The sequence below is a fragment of the Herpailurus yagouaroundi genome, unplaced genomic scaffold (genome assembly GCF_014898765.1).
Source record: "Herpailurus yagouaroundi ecotype Mexico unplaced genomic scaffold, PumYag 142, whole genome shotgun sequence".
Taxonomy (NCBI): domain Eukaryota; kingdom Metazoa; phylum Chordata; class Mammalia; order Carnivora; family Felidae; genus Herpailurus; species Herpailurus yagouaroundi.
The window spans coordinates 46,299,594-46,319,695 of NW_024412397.1; the positions used below are offsets into that span (position 1 = coordinate 46,299,594).

The following is a 20,102-nucleotide window of genomic DNA, read 5'->3' on the forward strand; positions in this document are numbered from 1 at the left end:
CCTCTCCTCTAGGATTTTGATGGCTTCCTGTCTTATGTTTAGGTCTTTCATCCATTTTGAGTTTATTTTTGTGTTTGGTGTAAGAAAGTGGTCCAGGTTCATTCTTCTGCTTGTCGCTGCCCAGTTTTCCTAATACCATTTGCTGAAGAGACTGTCTTTTTTCCATTGGATATTCTTTCCTGCTTTGTCAAAGATTGGTTGGCTATACGGTTGTAGGTCCATTTCTGGGTTCTCTATTCTGTTCCATTGACGTATATGTCTGTTGTTGTGCCAGTACCGTACTGTCTTGATGACTACAGTTTTGTTTGGTTTTCTTTTTCAGGATTGCTTTGGCTATTTGGGGTCTTTTCTGGCTCCATACAAATTTTTAGGATTGTGTGTTCTAGCTCTGTGAAGAATGATGGTGTTATTTTGATAAGGATTACACTGAATATGTAGATTGCTTTGGGTAGTATAGACATTTTAACAATATTTGTTCTTCCAATCCAGGAGCATGGAATGTTTTTCCATTTTTTGTGTCTTCTTCAATTTATTTTATAAGTTTTCTATAGTTTTCAGTGTATACATTTTTCACCTCTTTGGTTAGGTTTATTCCTAGATATGCCTATTCCAGCTTTCTTTTGATGACCATTAGCATGATAGATGGTTTTCCACCCCCTTACTTTCAATCTGTCAGTGTCTTTGGGTCTAAAATGAGTATCTTGTAAGCAGAATATAGATGGGTCTTGTTTTCTTATCCATTCTGATACACTATGTCTTTTGATTGGAGTGTTTAGTCCATTGACATTTACAGTGTGTACTGAAAGATATGAATTTAGTGCCATTGTGTTGCCTGTAGTGTTGGGGTTTCTGACAATGTTCTCTGGTCCTTTCTAGTCTTTGTTGCTTTTGGTCTTTTTTGTTTTTTGTCTTCTCTCCACTCAAAGAGTCCCCATTAAAATTTCTTGCAAGGCTGGTTTAGCAGTCATGAACTTTAGTTTTTATTTGTGGGAAACTCTTTATCTCTATTTTTGAATGACAGCCTGGCTGGATAAAAAATTCTTGGCTGCATATTTTTCCGATTCAGCACATTGAATATATCCTGCCACTCCTTTCTGGCCTGCCAAGTTTTTGTGGATAGGTCTGCTGCAAACCTGATCTGTCTTCCCTTATAGGTTGACTTTTTCCCCTTGCTGCTTTCACAATTCTTTCCTTGTCTGTGTAGTTTGTGAATTTGACTATGAGATGCCTTAGTGATGGTCAGTTTTGGTTGAATCTAATGGGAGCTCTCTGTACTTCTTGGACTTTGAGGTCTATGTCCTTCCCAGCTTAGGAAAGTTTTCTGCTATAATTTGCTCACACATAAACCAGATTCTGCCCCTTTTTCTCTCTCTTCATCTTCTGGGACACCTATGATTCAGTGTTATTCCTTTTTAATAAGTCACTGAGTTCTCTAAGTCTTATTATCATGACCTTTTGCCTTTGTTTCCCCCTTTTTTTCTGCTTCATTATTGTCTATAAATCTGATCGTCTAAATCACTGATTCCTTGCTGTGCTTCATCCATTCTTGCCATCATTGCATCCATTTAAGATTGCATCTCGGTTACAGCATTTTTAATTTCATCCTGACTAGATTTTATTTTTTATTTCCACAGAAAGGGATTCTATGCTTTTTTCAACCCCAGCTAGTATTCTTATTATCGTGGTTCTAAATTCTAGTTCAGACATCTTGCTTATATCTGTGTTAAGCCCCTGGCTGTCATTTCTTCCTGTTCTTTCTTTTGGGGTGAATTCCTTCATTTTGCCATTTTAGAGGAAGAAAAAAATAAAAAAAATTAAATTAAAAAATTAAAAACAAAAAAATCAAATAAAGGAATCTAGATCATAGGTGTGCTTTGGTCTGCTTACTGAAAAAGCTTGATAGAGAAAAAAGGAAAAGAAATGAAAAAAAGAAAAAAATTAAAAATTAAAAAACAAAGAGAACGAAATAAAGAAAATGAAGTAGAGTAAAAAATTTAAAAAGTAATGTAAAAAAAATATTTATCTTTCTGTATCCAAGAATGAGGAAAAAAGAAGAAAAAAGAAAACTAATATTTAAGCAAAAACAGAAGCAAAGAAAACGAACAAGACAATTGAACCAGCAAACAGAATGAAACCCAAATGAAGTTACATCCCGTTTCCCCTACGACTGAAACTATGAAGCCTTCTATAGTCCGTATACTAAGCAGGTGACATGACCTGTACCAATCTTCTAGGGGATGTGCTTGGAGGGTGCAGTTGGGCAGGGCTTAGTGTAAAGGCTCCATGCTCCACTAGGTGGTGCTGCATAGCTTATTGGGTGGATCAGTGTTGTGTGGCCATGGTGCATGCATGCCTGTGTGTGGGAGAGGCAGAGATGGCTTCACCCAACTCCCTAGTCTCTGGCACAGAAACTTCAGGCTCTCACCGACTCAGGATCAAACACCCCTCCTTTGTTTCAGGCCTCCATCCATTCCCTGCTTCTATTTTATCCATGTCCAAGTTGTCTGCCTGTCAGGTGGCACCTCCCTCCAGAGTTTTCACTCAGATGGGGTTGTGTTTCAAAACACCACAGTTCAGAGACTCCTGCAGCTTGGACCTGCACTGACTCTCTGCGGGAGGGTATCACTGAGCAGTGGCCATGTGCCAGTTTGCCCCAGAAAACTTCTGTACAATCACATGGGAGCACAGGTTCAGAGTTTATGGCAAACCACATCATGCAGCTGGTGCCAGGCTTTACCTCATCCTGGCATCTTTGTTCCAGTGTCAGCAAAAATGGCTGCTCTCTGGGGTCTGCTGGGACCTTTGCCTGTGGGGAGGCCGTATGGCCCCTACCAAATGCACTCTGAGCAGGAGAACTGCTTCTCCTCATGTGGCACATGGACCCTTCAGGCCACACTGCCTGTTTCTGGGGATTTGCTTTGCTTCCTCACCAGAGCACTGCCAGGCACTGACCTCCAAAAGTTAAGATTCTGTGCTGCACTGTTTATAGAATTCTGGTGGTATTGAAACCCTCTCCTTTCCTCCTGTCAATGGTTTTGGGGAACAAATTTCTGGTTCAGTCCCCTGCAAGTGTTTTCACACTCTCTCCTTCTCTCCAGCTACTTTCAGGAGAGTGCTTTTCTTGCATGATCCCAATGTGCTGTATTCGTCTCCTTTCTTTCTCTGTCTTCTCTCCGCAAAAACAGCTCCCCAGCCTCTGCAGCTTTTCTCTCCCCCAGTTCACCTCTCTGCACTGTGTAGCCACTGAGTTCTGTGGCTAAAGTTATGCAGATTGTTGTGTTAATCCTCAGAACAATCTCCTAGGTGTTCAAATTGGCTTGGTACTAATCTAGCTGTGTTTCAGAGATGAGACAAGTTCAGGGTCTTCATTCTTCTCTGCCATCTTAACTGACTTCCCTGCAAACATTTCTATTAAAGACTTTTGGCATTTGACCTTCACATGGCCGGTTTCTTTCCCACTCTCTTAATACCATACTGCCCAGAAAATGCATTCACAAAATCTCTGAAACTGTCATTTCTCACATAACATCAGTCTTTTGCAGTCACAAACTCATGTTCCACTTCCCCGCCATTTCAAATTGTGTTTCTACAAACCTAGATGAATTATCAGTCCCTGAAGATAGATAATAGTAGTCAACAATGAAGAACCTGTCACAATATGCCACTAAGAATCACCCTAACCCTCATGGGTAGGGTGCAAATTTTAATCAGATAGTTAAGGGAAAAACCAATTTTCTTCTCTTGTAAATGTTATATGAGAGAGGTGGCTGGCTGGCTTAGTCGGTAGAGCATGTGACTCTGGATCTTGGGGTGGTGAGATCAAGCCCCACATTGGGAATAGAGCTTATTTTTAAAAATGTTAAAAACCTATAAAGGAACTTCTCTATTGGGTTTTCACATACATGTCATAGAGTGTTCTCCATTAAAAAAAAAAAAAAAGATGAGGGGCACCTAGCTGGCTCAATCAGTAGAGCATGCAACTCTTGATTTTGGGGTCATGAGTTCAAGCCCCATGTTGGGGGTAGAGTTCACTTAAAAAGTTAAAACATGTTTTATAAAATTTGTTATATAAGAGAAAGAAATGAGAGGAGATTGACTTGCCTATTCTATGGATTAAAAGCTTTGTTCAATCACAAAATGTGATGAGAGAGGAGATTTCTATGTTATTTCCCCTTTACAATGTAAATATGATCCAAAACCATAGAAACATAGAAGTATATTTAGGAAGGAGTGACATAACTGACACAAGAAAAAAAATTAGTAATAAATTTGCCAAACCATATGAGTAATAGTTATTTAACGTAGGAAACAGAAGTTACACTAATCAATACTAAATGGCTAAGAAAAAGAGAACACATTTTACTTAAAGATACAACTGAAAATTGCAATTTCACATTCTATGAGTTACCTTTTAGTTTGCTGATTGTTTCTTTCACTGTGCAGAAGCTTTTTATTTTGATAAAGTCCCAATAGTTTATTTTTGTTTTTGTCTCCCTTGCCTCAGGAGACTTATCTAAAAAGAAGTTGCTAAGGCTGATGTCAAAGAAATTACTATGCTCTCTTCTAGGAGAGTTATGATTTCATGCCTCACAGTTAGGTCTTTAATCCCTTTTGAATTTACCTTCGTGTAGGGTATAAGAAAGTGGTCCAGTTTCAGTCTTTTGCATGTTGCTATCTAGTTTTTCCAACACCACTTGTTGAGGAGACTGTCTTTTTCATTGGATATTCCTTCCTGCTTTGTAAAAGATTGAACATATATTTGTGGGTTCATTTCTGGGTTTTCTATTCTGTTCCATTGACCTATGTGTCTATGTTTGTGCCAGTACCATACTATTTTGATCACTACAGCTTTGTAATATAACTTGAAGTCTGGAATTGTGATGCCTCTGGCTTTGCTTTTCTTTTTCAAGGCTGCTTTGGCTACTCGGGGTCTTTTGTGGTTCCATACAAATTTTAAAATTGTTTGTCCTAGATTCTGTGAAAAATGCTGTTGGTATTTTGATAGGGATAGCATTAAATGTGTAGATTGTAGAATCGACATTGTAACAATATTTGTTCTCCTTATGGAATGGGAGAAGATATGCCATATCTGATAAAGGGTTAGTATCTAAAATATGTAAAGAACTTCTAAAACAACACCCTAAAACCAAACAATTCAATTTAAAAATGGGCAGAAGACATAAACAGACATCTTTTCAAAAAAACCATACAGATAACCAACAGACACATGAAAGGATGTGCAACATCACTCATCATTAGGGAAATACTATTTCCCTGTCAGAATGGCTAAAATCAACACCAGAAGAAACAACAGGTGTTGGCCAGGATGTGGAGAAAAAGGAACTCTCTTGCACTGTTAGCCGAAATGCAAACTAGTGCAGCCACTCCAGAAAACAGTACGGCAGTTCCTCAAAAAGTTAAAAATACCACCACTCTGCAATCCAGCAATCACACTACTAGGTATTTACCCAAAGAATACAAAAATACTAATTCAAAGGGATACATGCACCTCGATGTTTATAGCAGCATTATCTAGAATAGCCAAATTATGGAAACAGCCTAAGTGTCACTGATTGAAGAATGTATAAAGAAGATGTCGGGGTGGGGGACGGGGAGTGCCTCGGTGGCTCAGTCGACTCATCCAACGTCGGCTCAGGTCATGATCTCATGGTTCATGAGTTTGAGCCCCTTGTCAGGCTCTGTGCTGACAGCTCAGAGCCTGGAGCCTGCTTGGATTCTGTGTCTCACTCTCTCTCTCCCCCTCCCCCACTCACACTTTCTATTTCTCAAAAAGAAACAGTAAAAAAAGTTTTTAAAAAGATGTGGTGTATATACATACACACACACACACACACACACACACACACACACACACACCAGAATACAACTCAGCCATAAATAGAACACAATCTTGCCATTTGCAACACCGTGTATAGAGCTAGAGATAGCTGCTAAGTGAAATAAGTCAGTCAGAGAAAGACAAATACCATATGATTTCACTTATATGTGGAATTTAAGAAACGAAACAAATGAGCAAAGGGAGAAAAAAAGAGGAAACCAAGGAACAGACTCTTAATTATAGGGATCAAACTGATGGTTACAAGAGGAGAGGTGGAGGGGTATAAGTTAAATAGGTGATAGGAATTAAGGAGTGCACTTGTGATGATCACTGGGTGATCAGGAAGTGTTGACTCACTGTACTGTGCACCTGAAACTAATATTACACTGTATGTTAACGGACCAGAATTTTTTATTTTTATCTTTTATTTCAGAGAGAAAGAGTATGTGAGTGGAGGAGAGGGGCAGAGGGAGAGACTCTTAAGCCGGCCCCATGCTCAGTGAGGAGCCCAATGGTGGGCTCGATCTCACGACTCTGAGATCATGGCCTGAACTGAAATCAAGAGTTGGACACTCAACCTACTGAGCTACCCAGGTGCCCCTACTAATTGGAATTTAAATAAACACTTAAAAAAAAAAGAAAACTACAATTTTACTGTCTCTATAAATAAGCAATCTATAGAAGAAATAAGTCCTCTGTCTAGTGCTTTTAAATTCACACCACAACTTTATCTTGAAGATACTATCACACTGTAGAATTTCTACTTTTAAATGAAATTCTACATGGTACATGAATTATTTTTTCAAAGTCTTTGATTTTTTTCCTAAAAGCTATTTTTTAAACATTAAAAGTACAATGTAATAACAATACTGATAAAAGAATGTGATTTTTTTTTTCAAGATGGAACTATTTTTTTCTGATATGTACTCAACACAACATATTCCAACAGCAGGAATAAAAGCTACCATACAAATTATACGTATTATTCAGTAACCCACTATTACTAATATATATTGTGGATACTTCTCATGTCAATATGGACAGATCCTGTGGCCTCCTTTTTTAACTGCTACTAAATAATAAGAATGATAACACGGTAGTAGTAGTAATTGTAGTGTAATAGTAATAATATATGCCAGACTTTGTTCTAAATGTTTTTTATGTATTAATTCATTTAATTCTTGTAACAAATCAGTAAGGTACACACTATCCTTAACCTCACGTTAAAGAAGACTAAACTGAGGCAAGCAGCAATAGTTAAGTACCTTGCCCACAATTATAGATGTAGTGGGCAGTGGAGTTTGGCTAAGAATCCAGTTGGTATGGTTCTGGAGCCCGTACTTTTAAGCAACTCCTTGGATATGCAATGGCTAATTATACTACTTCCCAGTAACAGACATTTAGGTGTTTTCCGACTACAAAGGTCAATTAACATGTGGGGGAGAATATTACTAAATGCTTATTTTACTCTGCTAAAAAGTCAAATTCATATTAAAATTATTTTTATATTATAGTCAGAAAATTATGCATATCAGAAGTTAAAGCATTCCGTATCTTTTATACTAGGATGATTTCTTTTTAAATTTTTTTTCTTTTATTGAAGTAAAATATATATCATAAAATTTACCATTTTAACCATTTCTAAGCTTACAGTTCAGTGGAGTTAAGAATATTTGCAGTGTTTGGGGTGCCTGGTGGCTCAGTCGGTTAAGCATCTGACTTTGGCTCAGGTCATGATCTCACAGTTCATGAGTTCGAGCCCCACATCGGGCTCTGTACTGACAGCTCAGAGCCTGGAGCCTGCTTCGGATTCTGTCTCCCTCTCTCTGCTCCTCCCCCGCTCATGCTGTCTCTCTTTCTCCTAAAATAAATAAATAACATTAAAAACAATTAAAAAAAAGGGGGGGGCACCTGGGTGGCTGAGTCGGTTGAGTGTCCAACTTCAGCTCAGGTCATGATCTCATGCTCCGTGAGTTGGAGCCCCGCCTCGGGCTCTGTGCTGACAGCTCAGAGCCTGGAGCCCACTTCAGATTCTGTGTCTCCCCCTCTCTCTGCCCCTCCCCTGCTCATGCTCTGTCTCTGTCTCAAAAATAAATTAAAAAAAATTTTTTTTAAAAAGTATATTTTCAGTGTTTGGGAAATCATCACCACCCATCTCTGGGAATTTTTATCTTCTCAAACTGAAACTCTGAGCCCATGAAATAACCTTCCATTTCCCCTCCCCGACAGACCCTGGCAACCACCATTCTATTCTCTGTGTCTATGAATTTGACAAATAGCATTCTCATATAAATGGAACCATATAGTAATTAGCCTATTATGACTGCTTATTTCACTTACTATAAGGTCTTCAAGATTCTTCCACGTAGTAGTATGTTTCAGAATTTCTTTCTTTTTTTAGGGCTGAATTATATTCCACTGTATACATATAGCACATTATGTTTACCCATTCATCCATTGATGGACACCTGGGTTGTTTCCATCTTTTAGCTACTGTGATTAATACTGTTATGAATATGGGCATACAAATATCTCTTTGAGTCACTGCTCTCAGTTCTTTTAGATATATACCCAGAAGTGGAATGGTTGGATCACACGGTAATTCAATATTTACTTTTTTATGAATTTGCCATATTGTTTTCAATAGTGACTACACCATTTTACATTCTCACCAACAGTGCATAAGGGAATTCTCCACATTCTTTTTATTTATTTCTTTATTTATTTCTTATAATAGCCATCCTAATGGATGTGAAGTGGTGATTCATTGTGGTTTTGATTTTCATTTTCTCTAATGATTAGTTATGTTGAGCATTTTTTCATGTGTTTATTGGCCATTTGTATCTCTTCTTTGGAGACATATCTTTTAAGTCTTTGCTTATTTTTGAATTGGGGTGTCTGCTTCTTTGTTGTTGTGTTCTAAGTATTCTTTTTTTTTTTTTTTTAATTTTTTTTTTCCCAACGTTTATTTATTTTTGGGACAGAGAGAGACAGAGCATGAACGGGGGAGGGGCAGAGAGAGAGGGAGACACCGAATCGGAAACAGGCTCCAGGCTCTGAGCCATCAGCCCAGAGCCCGACGCGGGGCTCGAACTCGCGGACCGCGAGATCGTGACCTGGCTGAAGTCGGACGCTTAACCGACTGCGCCACCCAGGCACCCCTAAGTATTCTTTATATATTCTGGTTATCAATCCTTTCAGACATATAATTTTGCAAATATTTTCTCCCATTTCATAGACTGCCTTTTCACTGTCGACTTTGTCCTTTGATGCATTACAAGTTTTGATTATGAGGTAGTCCAATTTACATTTTTTTAATCCAAAAAATCACTGTCAAATCCAATTTCACAAAACTTTTCTCCTATGTATTCCTCTGAGTTTTAAAGCATTAGGTTTTATGCGTAGTTAATTCATTTAAAAAATTTTTATTTTTAGTGTTTATTTATTTTTGAGACAGAGAGAGACACAGCATGAGTGGGGAAGGGGCAGAGAGAGAGGGAGACACAGAATCCGATGCAGGCTCCAGGCTCTGAGATGTCAGTACGGAGCCAGACATGGGGCGCGAACTCATGGACCACGAGATCATGACCTGAGCCAAACTGACTGAGCCACCCAAGTACCCCATTAGTTAATTCATTTTGAGTTAATTTTTGCATATAATGTTAGCTAAGGTTTTATTCTTTAACATTTAGATATTCAGTTTCCCCAGAACCATTTGTTGAAAAGACTATCTTTTCCCCATTAAATACTCTTGACAATCTTGTCAAAAATCATTTGGCCATGTATATGAGGATTATTTCTGGGCTGCCCATTATATTCTATTGGTCTGTATGTCCATATGTTTTTGTTTTAGGTTTATTTATTTATTTGGGGGGGGAGGGGGAGAGAGAGAGAGAGATCGCTCTCAGAGAGAGAGAGAGAGGCTCTCAGAGAGAACCTTGAGATTATGACCTGAGCTGAAATCAAGAGTCAGCCGCTTAAAGCACTGAGTCATCCAGGAGCCCCTATATGTCCATCTTTATGTTAGTACTGCAGTGGTTTGACAAGTTTTGAAATCAGGAAGCATGAGTTGTCCAGATTTGTAATTTTCCAAGACTGTTTCAAGGTTCTATATGAATTTTAGTTTTTTCTGTTTCTGAAAAAAACTCATTGGAAATTTGACAGGGATATACCGAATCATTGCTTTGGGTAGTACTGATATCTTAACAATATTAATCTTCTAATCCATGATCAGGGGATGTCTTTCCATTTATTTGTGTCTTCTTAAATTTCTTTCAGAAATGTTTTATAGTTTTCAACATACAAGTCTTTTGCCTCCTTAGTTAAATTTCTAAGTATTTTAGTATTTTTTATACCATTGTAAATAGAATTATTTCTCTTAATTTTCCTTTTCAGATTGTTCATTGTCAGTATATAGATAAGCAACTAATTTTTGTGTGTGTTGACATTGTTTCCTGCAACTTTTTTCAATTCATTTATTTCAATTTCAATTTCATTTATTACCTCTGACAATGTTGTGTTGTTTTTTTTTTTTTTAATCCTTAGGGTTTTCTATATACAAGATCACGTCATCCATAAACAAAGCTAATCTTATTCCTTTCCAATTTAGATGCCTTTTCTTTTCTTGCCTAATTGCTCACACTAGGACTTTCCTTATTATGTTAAATAGAAGTGGCAAAAGCAGACATCCTTGACTTATTCCTGATCTTAGAGGAAAAACTTTCAGTCTTTCGCAACTGGGTATGATGTTTGCTGTGAGTTTTTCATAAATGGCTTTTGTTATGTTGAGGTCTTTTCCTTCTATTCCTAGTTTGTTGAGTGTTTTCATCATGAAAGGGTATGGAATTTTGTCAAATGCTTTTTCAGAATCGATTGAGATGATCATGCTGCTTTTCTCTTCATTTTGTTGATGTAATATAGTACGTTGATTGATTTTCAAGTGTTGAACTATCTTGGCACTCCAGGAATAAAGGCCACTTGGTTACAACACATAAATCCTTTAATTTGCTGAATTTGGTTTGCTAGTATTTTGGTGAGGATTTTTACATCAATATTTATACGTGTAGTTTTCTTTTCTGGTAGTGTCTTTGTCTGGTTTTGGTATCATGGTAAGGCTGGCCTCATAGAATATTGAGTTTGGAAGTGTTCTTTCTTTTTCAATTTTTTGGAAGAGTTTGAGAGTGACTGGTATTAATTCTTTTTTAAATGCTTGGTAGAATTCACCAGGGAAACCATCAGGTCATGTTTTTTGTTGTTTGTGTTTGTTTCTTTTAATTGGGTTTTTGATCACTGGTTGACTTACTATACATCTGTTGAGATTTTCTATTTCATCCTGAGTAACTTCAGGTAATTTGTATGTTTCAAGAAATACGTCAATTTCTTCTAGATTATCTCATTTGTTGGTATATGATTGCTCATAGTACTCTCTGATAATCCTTTTTATTTCTGTAAAATTATTAGTAATGTTCCCTTTTTCATTTCTACTTTTAATTAGGTCTTCTTTTATTCTCAGTCTACCTAGTTAATGGTTTGTCAATAGTATTGATCTTTTCAAAGAACCAAGTATTGGGTTTATTGATTTTTCTCTCTTGCTTTCCTATTCTCTGTTTTATATACCTTTTTTTTCTTATAATCTTTTATTTTCCCTATCTTCCTTTATTATTTCCTTCCTGGTGGTAGCCTTAGGGTTAGTTCTTCTTTTTCTAGTTCTTAAGGTGTAAGAATAGGCTACTGAATTGAAATCTTTTTTTTTTTTAAAGTAAATGGTTATAGCCACACATTATCCTCTTAGCACTGCTTTTGTTGCATTCCATAAGTCTGACATGTTGTGTTTTCATTTTCATTTGTCTCAAGATATTTTCTGATTTCTCTTGTGATTTCTTCTTTGGTCAATGGATTTTTTAGGAGTACACTTGACCCTTGAACAATGTGAGCACTGGGGCACTAACTGACCCCCCCAAGTGAAATCTGCACATAACTTTTGACTCCTCAAAAAACTTAACTACTAATAGCCTACTGTTGCCTGAAAGCCTTATTGATAACATAGTCAATTAACATATATTTTGTATGTTATATGTATTATATGCTGTATTTTTAAAACACAGTAAGCTAGAGAAAAAAGGTTATTAAGAAAATCATAAGGAAAATATATTTACAATGCTGTATGTAAAAAAATCTACATATATGTGGACCTGTGTAGTTCAAACCTGTGTCATTCAAGGGTCAACTGTATTTTTAATTCCCACACATCTGTGAAATTTTTCAGCTTTCCTTCTGTTGATTTCTAGTTTTATTTCATTTTGATTGCAAATGATACTTTGTATGATTTCGATCTTTCAAAAATTTATCAAAATTTGTTTTGTGGCAAGGTGGCTGTTTTTAAAGGTGTTTGCTGGGGCGCCTGGGTGGCGCAGTCGGTTAAGCGTCCGATTTCAGCCAGGTCACGATCTCGCGGTCCGTGAGTTCGAGCCCCACGTCAGGCTCTGGGCTGATGGCTCAGAGCCTGGAGCCTGTTTCCGATTCTGTGTCTCCCTCTCTCTCTGCCCCTCCCCCATTCATGCTCTGTCTCTCTCTGTCCCAAAAATAAATAAACGTTGAAAAAAAAAAAAAGGTGTTTGTTATTCTTTTTAAATTTTTATTTATTTATTTTGAGAGAGAGAGAAAAAGAGAATGATCACACACTTGAGGGAGGGGTAGAAAGAGGGAGAGAGAGAATCCCAACCAGGTTCTGCCATGTGAAGCTGGATCCCATGAACCTCAAGATCATGACCTGAGCCAAAATCAAGAGTTGGACGCTTAACCGACTGAGCCACCAGGTGCCCCAAGATGATTACTTTTTTAAGACAGAAAGATAAAGGCTATTTTTTTGCTTAATAATCAATGTAAAATCCTGGTTTGAAAAAGGATCGTTAGAAAATGGGTGCATGTGGCCGTGTGCCCGTGTCCGAGTGGTAGGCGGCTGTTGCCTGCCCAGGCGCAACCTGCTCATATGCAACACTGGGGCCATGGGGAGGCCTGGCGGCCCTGGAGGAAAAAACGTCCTGCTGTCTGCAGACGGCCAGGCCCCAGAAGACACCACTAGCCCTTCCTCAGAGAGAAGGGGTCCAGACAGCTGCGGTGATGTCCATCCTGTTTCCCAACCTGAAGGGCGGCTGCTTCGAGCACCTCTGTACCAGAGACTCCTCTACCCTGCCCCGTGTTGCTGCAGTCCCACCTCAGCTCCAACTCCCACGTTGTCATGGAAGCCCAAGGTGCAGGCGGCTGAGGATATGTTCCCCAATGACTGAAACCCACTGCCTGTAGAGTTCCTGGACCTGAGGGTACCACAGGCTGGCAGGGGGGCTCCAGCCCAAAGGTGTGTGGCCATGGCAGGGCCTCAGAGCTGGAGGACGTGGGCCCACAAGCTGCCTGAAGAGTTAGAGCAAGACCCCAGGACTCAGACCTCCAGGGAAGCCTGGCCTCACTGGAGGAGCTGTTCTCGAACATGGCAGTCCCAAGCCCGAAGACTCTGGCTCCAGTGGTGGACACCCACACCTTGTTCCAGTTCACCTCTGTGGCCTCACAGACCTACGTCAATAGCTTAGATCACTCAGTGCAGGAGAAGGAGGAACAGGCCCTGGAGCAAGGGCAAGAGGAGCTGCTTCTGCACAACTGTCCCGACCTTGACTCCCTGGTCTGGATGAAGATGAAGTGCCTGCCACACTTGGGCACAGGATGCTGGTGGAGAGATTTTTCACGTCACTGCAGGTCATTCCACCAGCACATCCTGGACAGACTGTTTCTACCCAGCTGTACCCCCTGTGTTGCATCCTGGATTGTTTACACCTGAAGTCACACAGCCACCTGGAAGGGCTGTTCCTCACTGCCCGTCGGCCCAGCAGCTCTCCTTCCTGTGCGGCCTCTACCTGCACACCCCTGACTACCTGGTGCGGCCTCTACCTGCACACCCCTGACTACCTGGTGCTCCTGCTCCAGAGGCTCTTCCAGCTGCTGACACAGTCTCCAGAAACTTCTTCAGGAGTCTTTGGCCTCCTATGGGATCTCGACATGGACGGGCTCTTCCATCAGTCTGACGGAGACAAGCACTGGTGGTGCCCCTTTGCTGCAAGAGGTCATGAAGGCATTTCACATCCTGGGAGCCTGCAACCCTGCTCTGGGCCTGCAGGGGCCCTGTTGGCACAGTGGGAGAGTGCTTAAAAATGACAGTGGCCATGGGGCACCTGGGTGGCTCAGTCAGTCAAACATCTGACTCTTGACCTCGGCTCAGATCATGATCTCATTAACTGTGAGATTAAGCCCTGCGTTGGGCTCTGTGCTGACAGCGTGGACCCTGCTTGGGAGTTTCTCTCTTACTCTCTGCCCTTCCCCTGCTCTCTCTCTCTCTCTCAAAATAAAATAATAAATTTTTTAAAAAACCACTAAAAAACAATAACAGTAGCCTGAGCTGAAGTGAGCAGCAGGACACTCCCCCAGAGACTGCCTTGGACATCAGCCCAAGCTACATCCATAAGTTCCTGACACTGTGTGCCCCGGCCCAGCCAGGGACCTCTTGGGCCTGATGGAGCCGCTGTGCTGAGTCAGCCTGGACGTGGGGCTCCACCTGCTGCCCAAGCCTGATCGCCATCAATCTCTGCCTTCTGCTGGTCGAGAACTTCCAGGGGTGGCTAGGGAAGCTCCAGCAGCTGTGCTGCACCCCGAGCAAGGTGTCAGAGTACTGCCACAATCTGCTGGTACTTGCATAGTTCTTTCTGACCTCCCAGACTAGGCAACTTCAAAGCCAGCTCAGCCTTGTGGTTGTTGCACGGATGCTGGACCAGCAAGAGACACTACTCCCTCTCTGGCAAGAGAAGGCCCAGCTGTCTTTGCTCAGCCAGCTCCTGAGCCTCAGGAGGCCATCATCCCTCAGGCAGTACCTGGGCTCTGAGACCTTGCCACCGTGCCAGGAGCGATAGCAAAAGGCCAGCACCAAACAAGACCATAATGTTTGCTCCCTGTGTCCCACTCTTCTGACACTCGCTGGGGTGGTGGTCAGCTGCAGGACATTACTCCAGACCAATGGGGAGTGCTGCAGCAGCCATGCATGCAGTTGGACCGCCTCTCAGCAACCATACCCGGGAGGGCCCCCAGGCCACGCACCCGACCAGACTCAAGGACCTAGCTGCCCAGACCGATATCTGCTGGAAGGTGCTGCTGGCCCCACTGCTGGCCGCAGGCCCAGTACTTCAGCCCCTGGAAAGACTAAAGGAGCAGGGCAGGGATGGCCCCAGGCTCTAGGCTCTGGCAGGAAGTGAACAGGGCTCAGACAACAGAAGGAAGTGAAGAATGGAGGCCAGAGGAAGGCCACTGTGATGAAGTAAGAGCCTGCCTCCACACTGCCCCTGACTCCCACCAGGCAAGGATGCAGCCTGGCCCTGCCTGGCCCACCCCTCTGCTCTCCTTCCCTCCCAGCCACTTCCTCTGCCCCACGGCCTTTGTCTCCACACTCCAGTTTCCTTGGACTTCCTGGGACCTCCTCACCCTCCTTCCTCTCTCTGTCACTAACGTGAACTTTCTTTGTGCACATTAAAGTCTTATTTCAAACAAAAAAAGAAAGAAAGTAAAAAAGAAAATGGGTGCGTGCACAAGCACACATGACAAGAAAAACGTCTTGTTTGCTATATGGAGGCAAATAAGCACAGGAAAATTATGTTCAACATCATTAGCCATGAGTCAAATGCACACTAAACCCACAATGATATATCACGACACACTCATAAAAATATCTAAAATTTAAAGAAGTAACAACACCAAAGGCTGCTGAGGATGCAGAGAAAATGAATCATTCATATACTGCTAGTAGGAATGTAAAACAGTTCAACCACTCTGGAAAACAAAGTGTGGTAGATCCATATCATGGGACACTATTCAGCAATAAAAAGCAAGTGACTATTGACATATGCAACAACTTGGATGAACTGTAGGGGAATTATGCTGAACGAGAAAAGCCAAGATTAAATGATTATATATCACAGGATTCTATTCATATAACATTCTCAAAATGACAAAATTATAGAGATGGAGAAGAGAGAGGATTATTGTTGCCAGAGGTTAGAGATGAAGAGGACTAGCATGAAGTGGTCTTGTGTTAATGAAGAGTTGTGTATCTTGATTGCAGTGATGGTTACATGAACTTACACACATGATACGTCTAACAAAACTACAAAACACACACACATATACATGCAAATGAGTGCAAGTAAAACTGTTTAAATAAACTCTGTGGCTTGTAACAATCTCAAATTATCAGTTTTTGAAGATGTTACTATTGGGGGAAACTCAGTAAAGGAAACTTCCTTGTGTTTTTTTTACGACTTCCTATCTATAATTTAAAAATAAAAAGCTTGAAAAGAAAACAGTTACCTACAGTCATAATTAGGATACTATAATATGTATTGTTTAACATTTATGTTTGATCAAAGCTAACTATTAGAAATCCATGTTTATAGAAGTGTAATTTTCCAGAAAAGGTAGGGTATGCTGTTTGTGTCAAAGTAAGAAATGGGGCATATCTCTGTATGTTGTGTAAATATAGCATGACAGCTGTAGGGGGGGCCCAACTGTGTTACCCTACTACACTAAGATACTCTATCGCTACTGTAGGTCCATAAGTACCTGCAAAAGCCATGCAAACGTGGTCATCAAGGGCACAAATTTTCCTCACAGTTCTTTCATCTTGAAGCTTGGCAACAGATTTCTTTTCTACTCCAAGCACAACTATATCAGTACCTCGGATTCCAACCTATCAAGTGATTAAAAAAATACAATTAGTTGTTAGTTTTGACATTAAAATGAAGTTATCCTACCACATGACTTGTAGGAAAAGTCTTTTTCTTTTTTTTTTTTTTAATGTTTATTTTTGAGAGAGAGTGCACGAGCAGGGGAGGGGCAGAGAGACAGGGAGACAGAGGATCAGAAGAGGGCTCTGTATTGATAACAGAGATGTGGGGGCTCGAACCCACAAACTGCAGGATTATGACCTGAGTTGAAGATGGACACTTAACTGACTGAGCCACTCAGGTGCCCCGGAAAAGGCTTTCTCTTAACCATTCAATAAAAATGAGAAAAGTTGACTTCTGAGAAAACAGCTGCACAGGTACAGGATTACTCCATTCTCCAAACCCAAAAGTACAGAACACAAACAGGTCGAGATTGGAAGAATATACCACCAATGCTATAACTACATGAGTGTCCTAAACTCACGCAATACACCTGAAGAAGTGCTAAGCAGATATAGAACAATTTTAACCAAAATGAAAGAAAATGCTGGGAATCCATATGGATTCCTTGTAGAGTGGGCAATACCGGTAGTGGAGTAGAAGTAGTTTAGAAAATTAAGCAGCTAAAATTCTGAAAGCTCTCCCATGTATCTCACAATTTGGAGAGATAATGCTTGGGGAACATAAGCAGCCAAGAGAAAGACCAAATGCCTTCACTCTAATTCAGTGATCAACAAAACCTCAATTCTAACATGAATTCAACAAGAAGAATCCCATTGTTCCTCTCTCCACCTCTTCCCTTGAGAGTGAAGTGGGAAAAAGTCTAAAGAATAATGTGTAAGGATAGTAGTTCTCAAACTGGGTCTTCTGTGGAAACATGCCCATATTCTCAGGGGCTCAAGAGTAATCTAGAAGAAGTTTAATTTTGTATTACAATGGTAACCTAAATATTTTGATAATTGGTATTTGTGTTTATGATTGCCTTGCGGCCAAGGGTGATATTAGTACTAACTATGCAAATAGGTGTCCTCTCAATTAGTATCATTGAAACAGAAATATAGACTAGGTTAAATACAGAACTAGACCTGAGATTACATCTTTCAATTAAACAAAACTTAAGATAATTTAGCAAGGCTTTTGCTCTTATTGCTCCCTCACTTCATTCCAGTCTGTCAATTTATCTAACAGGCCTTTCTCTAATCATGCTATCTAAAACGACAACCCTCCCTCTACATCCCACCCTCATCTAATAGACTCATGTTGAACTTTATATCTTATAGGGAAAAGCCATGGGACTTTCTAACAATGTAACATAAATTATGGCTCAAGAAAATCTCAATATTTCCCCCAAATTTTAATAAGTTAAATTAATTGATCACCACATACGATAATTTTTATGATTCTCACCTAAACAATTCTGACTTAAAGCAATTAAAACTTCCAACACAAACTAGAAAATGTTTACAATGAAAATCCTAATATCAAAGTCTTTTGGATGAGGGTAAAATTATTCTCAGAAGAAAATTCCTAATCTCATTGTAAAATAATAAGTTACTCAAGAAGTTAAAAAAGGAATACAAATATTTAAGCTAAGCTTAATGGGAAAAATAAGAAAAAACGCAGAAATTAATGATTAGGGAGAAAACAATATAATTGACAAGTAATACCAAGAGATAGCTTTTAAAGGAATAATTAAGAGATATCTCAGTTAATCTAGCCAAGAGGTGCAAAACATAAAAAATATATACAAGTGTGAAAAAGCAAGAATTTAAAAATTATAACCCTAAGTTAATCAACATGAAAACCTTAGTGAAAAGGATGACAGACTAGAAAAATTAAAAAACTGCCCATACTGACTCAAGAAAATAATAGACAACACAGTCTCTAACAAACATGGGATAATTTCAAAAACAAGTGTCATGCCTAGAAGGTTCATGGATGAATTTTTCCTAATCTGCTGTTATGGGTAATTCCTGTGTTATTTAAATTATTCCATGGCACAGATCAAAATAAAAATGTTCCTGACTCTTTTTTTGGAAAGCTACATAACAATGTTAAAATCTGGCAAATATAACATTTTCTAAATAAAGAAAGGTACCAGTGATTTTCATTTAGGAAAGCTGATGTTAAAAATTCTAAACAAGGGGCGCCTGGGTGGCTCAGTTGGTTTAGCATCCTACTTGGGCTCAGGTCATGATCTCGCGGTTGTTGAGTTTGAGCCCCGCATCAGGCTCTGTGCTGACAGCTCAGAGCTTGGAGCCTGCTTCGGATTCTGTGTCTCCCTCTCTCTCTCTGCCCCTCCCCTCACTCATGCTCTGTCTGTCTGTCTGTCTGTCTCTCTCTCTCTGTCAAAAATAAATAAAACATTAAAAAAAATTTTTTTTTAATTCTAAACAAGATTTTCACAAATGGAATCTACAAACACAGAAAAATAGTAACATACTATAAACAATTATGATTTATTCCAGGAATTTTAGGAGTTACAATGAAAGCAAATCTTTTAATATAAATGTTACAGGGGAGAATGAAGATCTGGTTTTTTTGCCCTTCTGATAACAAGAGCTCTTCAATTGTTCTTGGAAAAATAAGGAGTCTTTAGGTGGAGCTGTAATGCAACCCAGCCTAGTCAAACAGTAAATCCTTACAGTTTTACTGAAAGTGTTTGGAAGACAGGATAATTCTTTACCTATAGCTAGGAGCCTGGAGCCTAGGACTATTTAGGAGCTACTCTTAGGGAGGTCATGTCTGAGGGTGAAAGTAATATAAAGAGCAAGTAAGAGATGGACACAGAGACGGAAGAGAAGAGGAAAAGAAGGAAAAAGAAACAGACACACCAGTTCTAGGGCTATTCAAGAAGACCGTAGTAGCCATGTAACTGAGCCTGAAAGGAAGGTTTACCCCTGCTCCCTTTGGGTACTTGATTCAGTACAGTTGACCCTTGAACAATGCAGGGGTTAGGGGTGCCAACCCTACCACCTCATGCAGTTGAAAATCCATGTATAACTTTTGACTTCCCCCAAATTTAACTACTAATTGCCTATTGTTAACTGGCAGCCTTACTGATAATATAAACAGTTGATTAACACACATTTTGCATGTTATATATGTCATATGCTCTATTCTCATGATAAAGTAAGCCAGAGAAAAGAAAACATTAAGAAAATCATAAGGAATGGGGCCCCTGAGTGGCTCAGCTGGTTGAGCGTCCTACTTCAACTCAGGTCATGATCTCGAGGTTGGTGAGTTCGAACACTGCACCAGGCACGCTGCTGTCAGTGCAGAGTCTGCTTTGGATCCTCTGCCTCCCTCTTTTTCTCTCCCCCTGCCCCGCTGGTGCTCCCTCTCTCTCTCTCTCAAAAATAAATAAACATTAAAAAAATTGTAAGTAAGAGATATACATTTACAGTACTGTAAAAAGTTCAAGTGGACCCATGCTGTTCAAATCCATCCTAATTTTTTGCTTAAATCAGTTTGAGTTGGATTTCTTTTATTAAAAAACAATTTTTTTT

General features: G+C 39.8%; 1 protein-coding gene and 1 pseudogene across 1 annotated transcript in view; one reads left to right on the forward strand and one right to left on the reverse strand.

The window, feature by feature from the left end:
* PSMA8 (proteasome 20S subunit alpha 8) overlaps positions 1 to 20,102 on the reverse strand; it is a 50,074-nt gene that overhangs the window by 18,955 nt on the left and 11,017 nt on the right. The window contains exon 2 of the mRNA XM_040479186.1: positions 16,490 to 16,616. Coding sequence (XP_040335120.1) covers positions 16,490 to 16,616 — 127 coding nt within the window. The remainder of the gene's footprint in view (positions 1 to 16,489; positions 16,617 to 20,102) is intronic.
* LOC121033231 (protein FAM178B-like) lies at positions 13,323 to 15,080 on the forward strand (annotated as a pseudogene).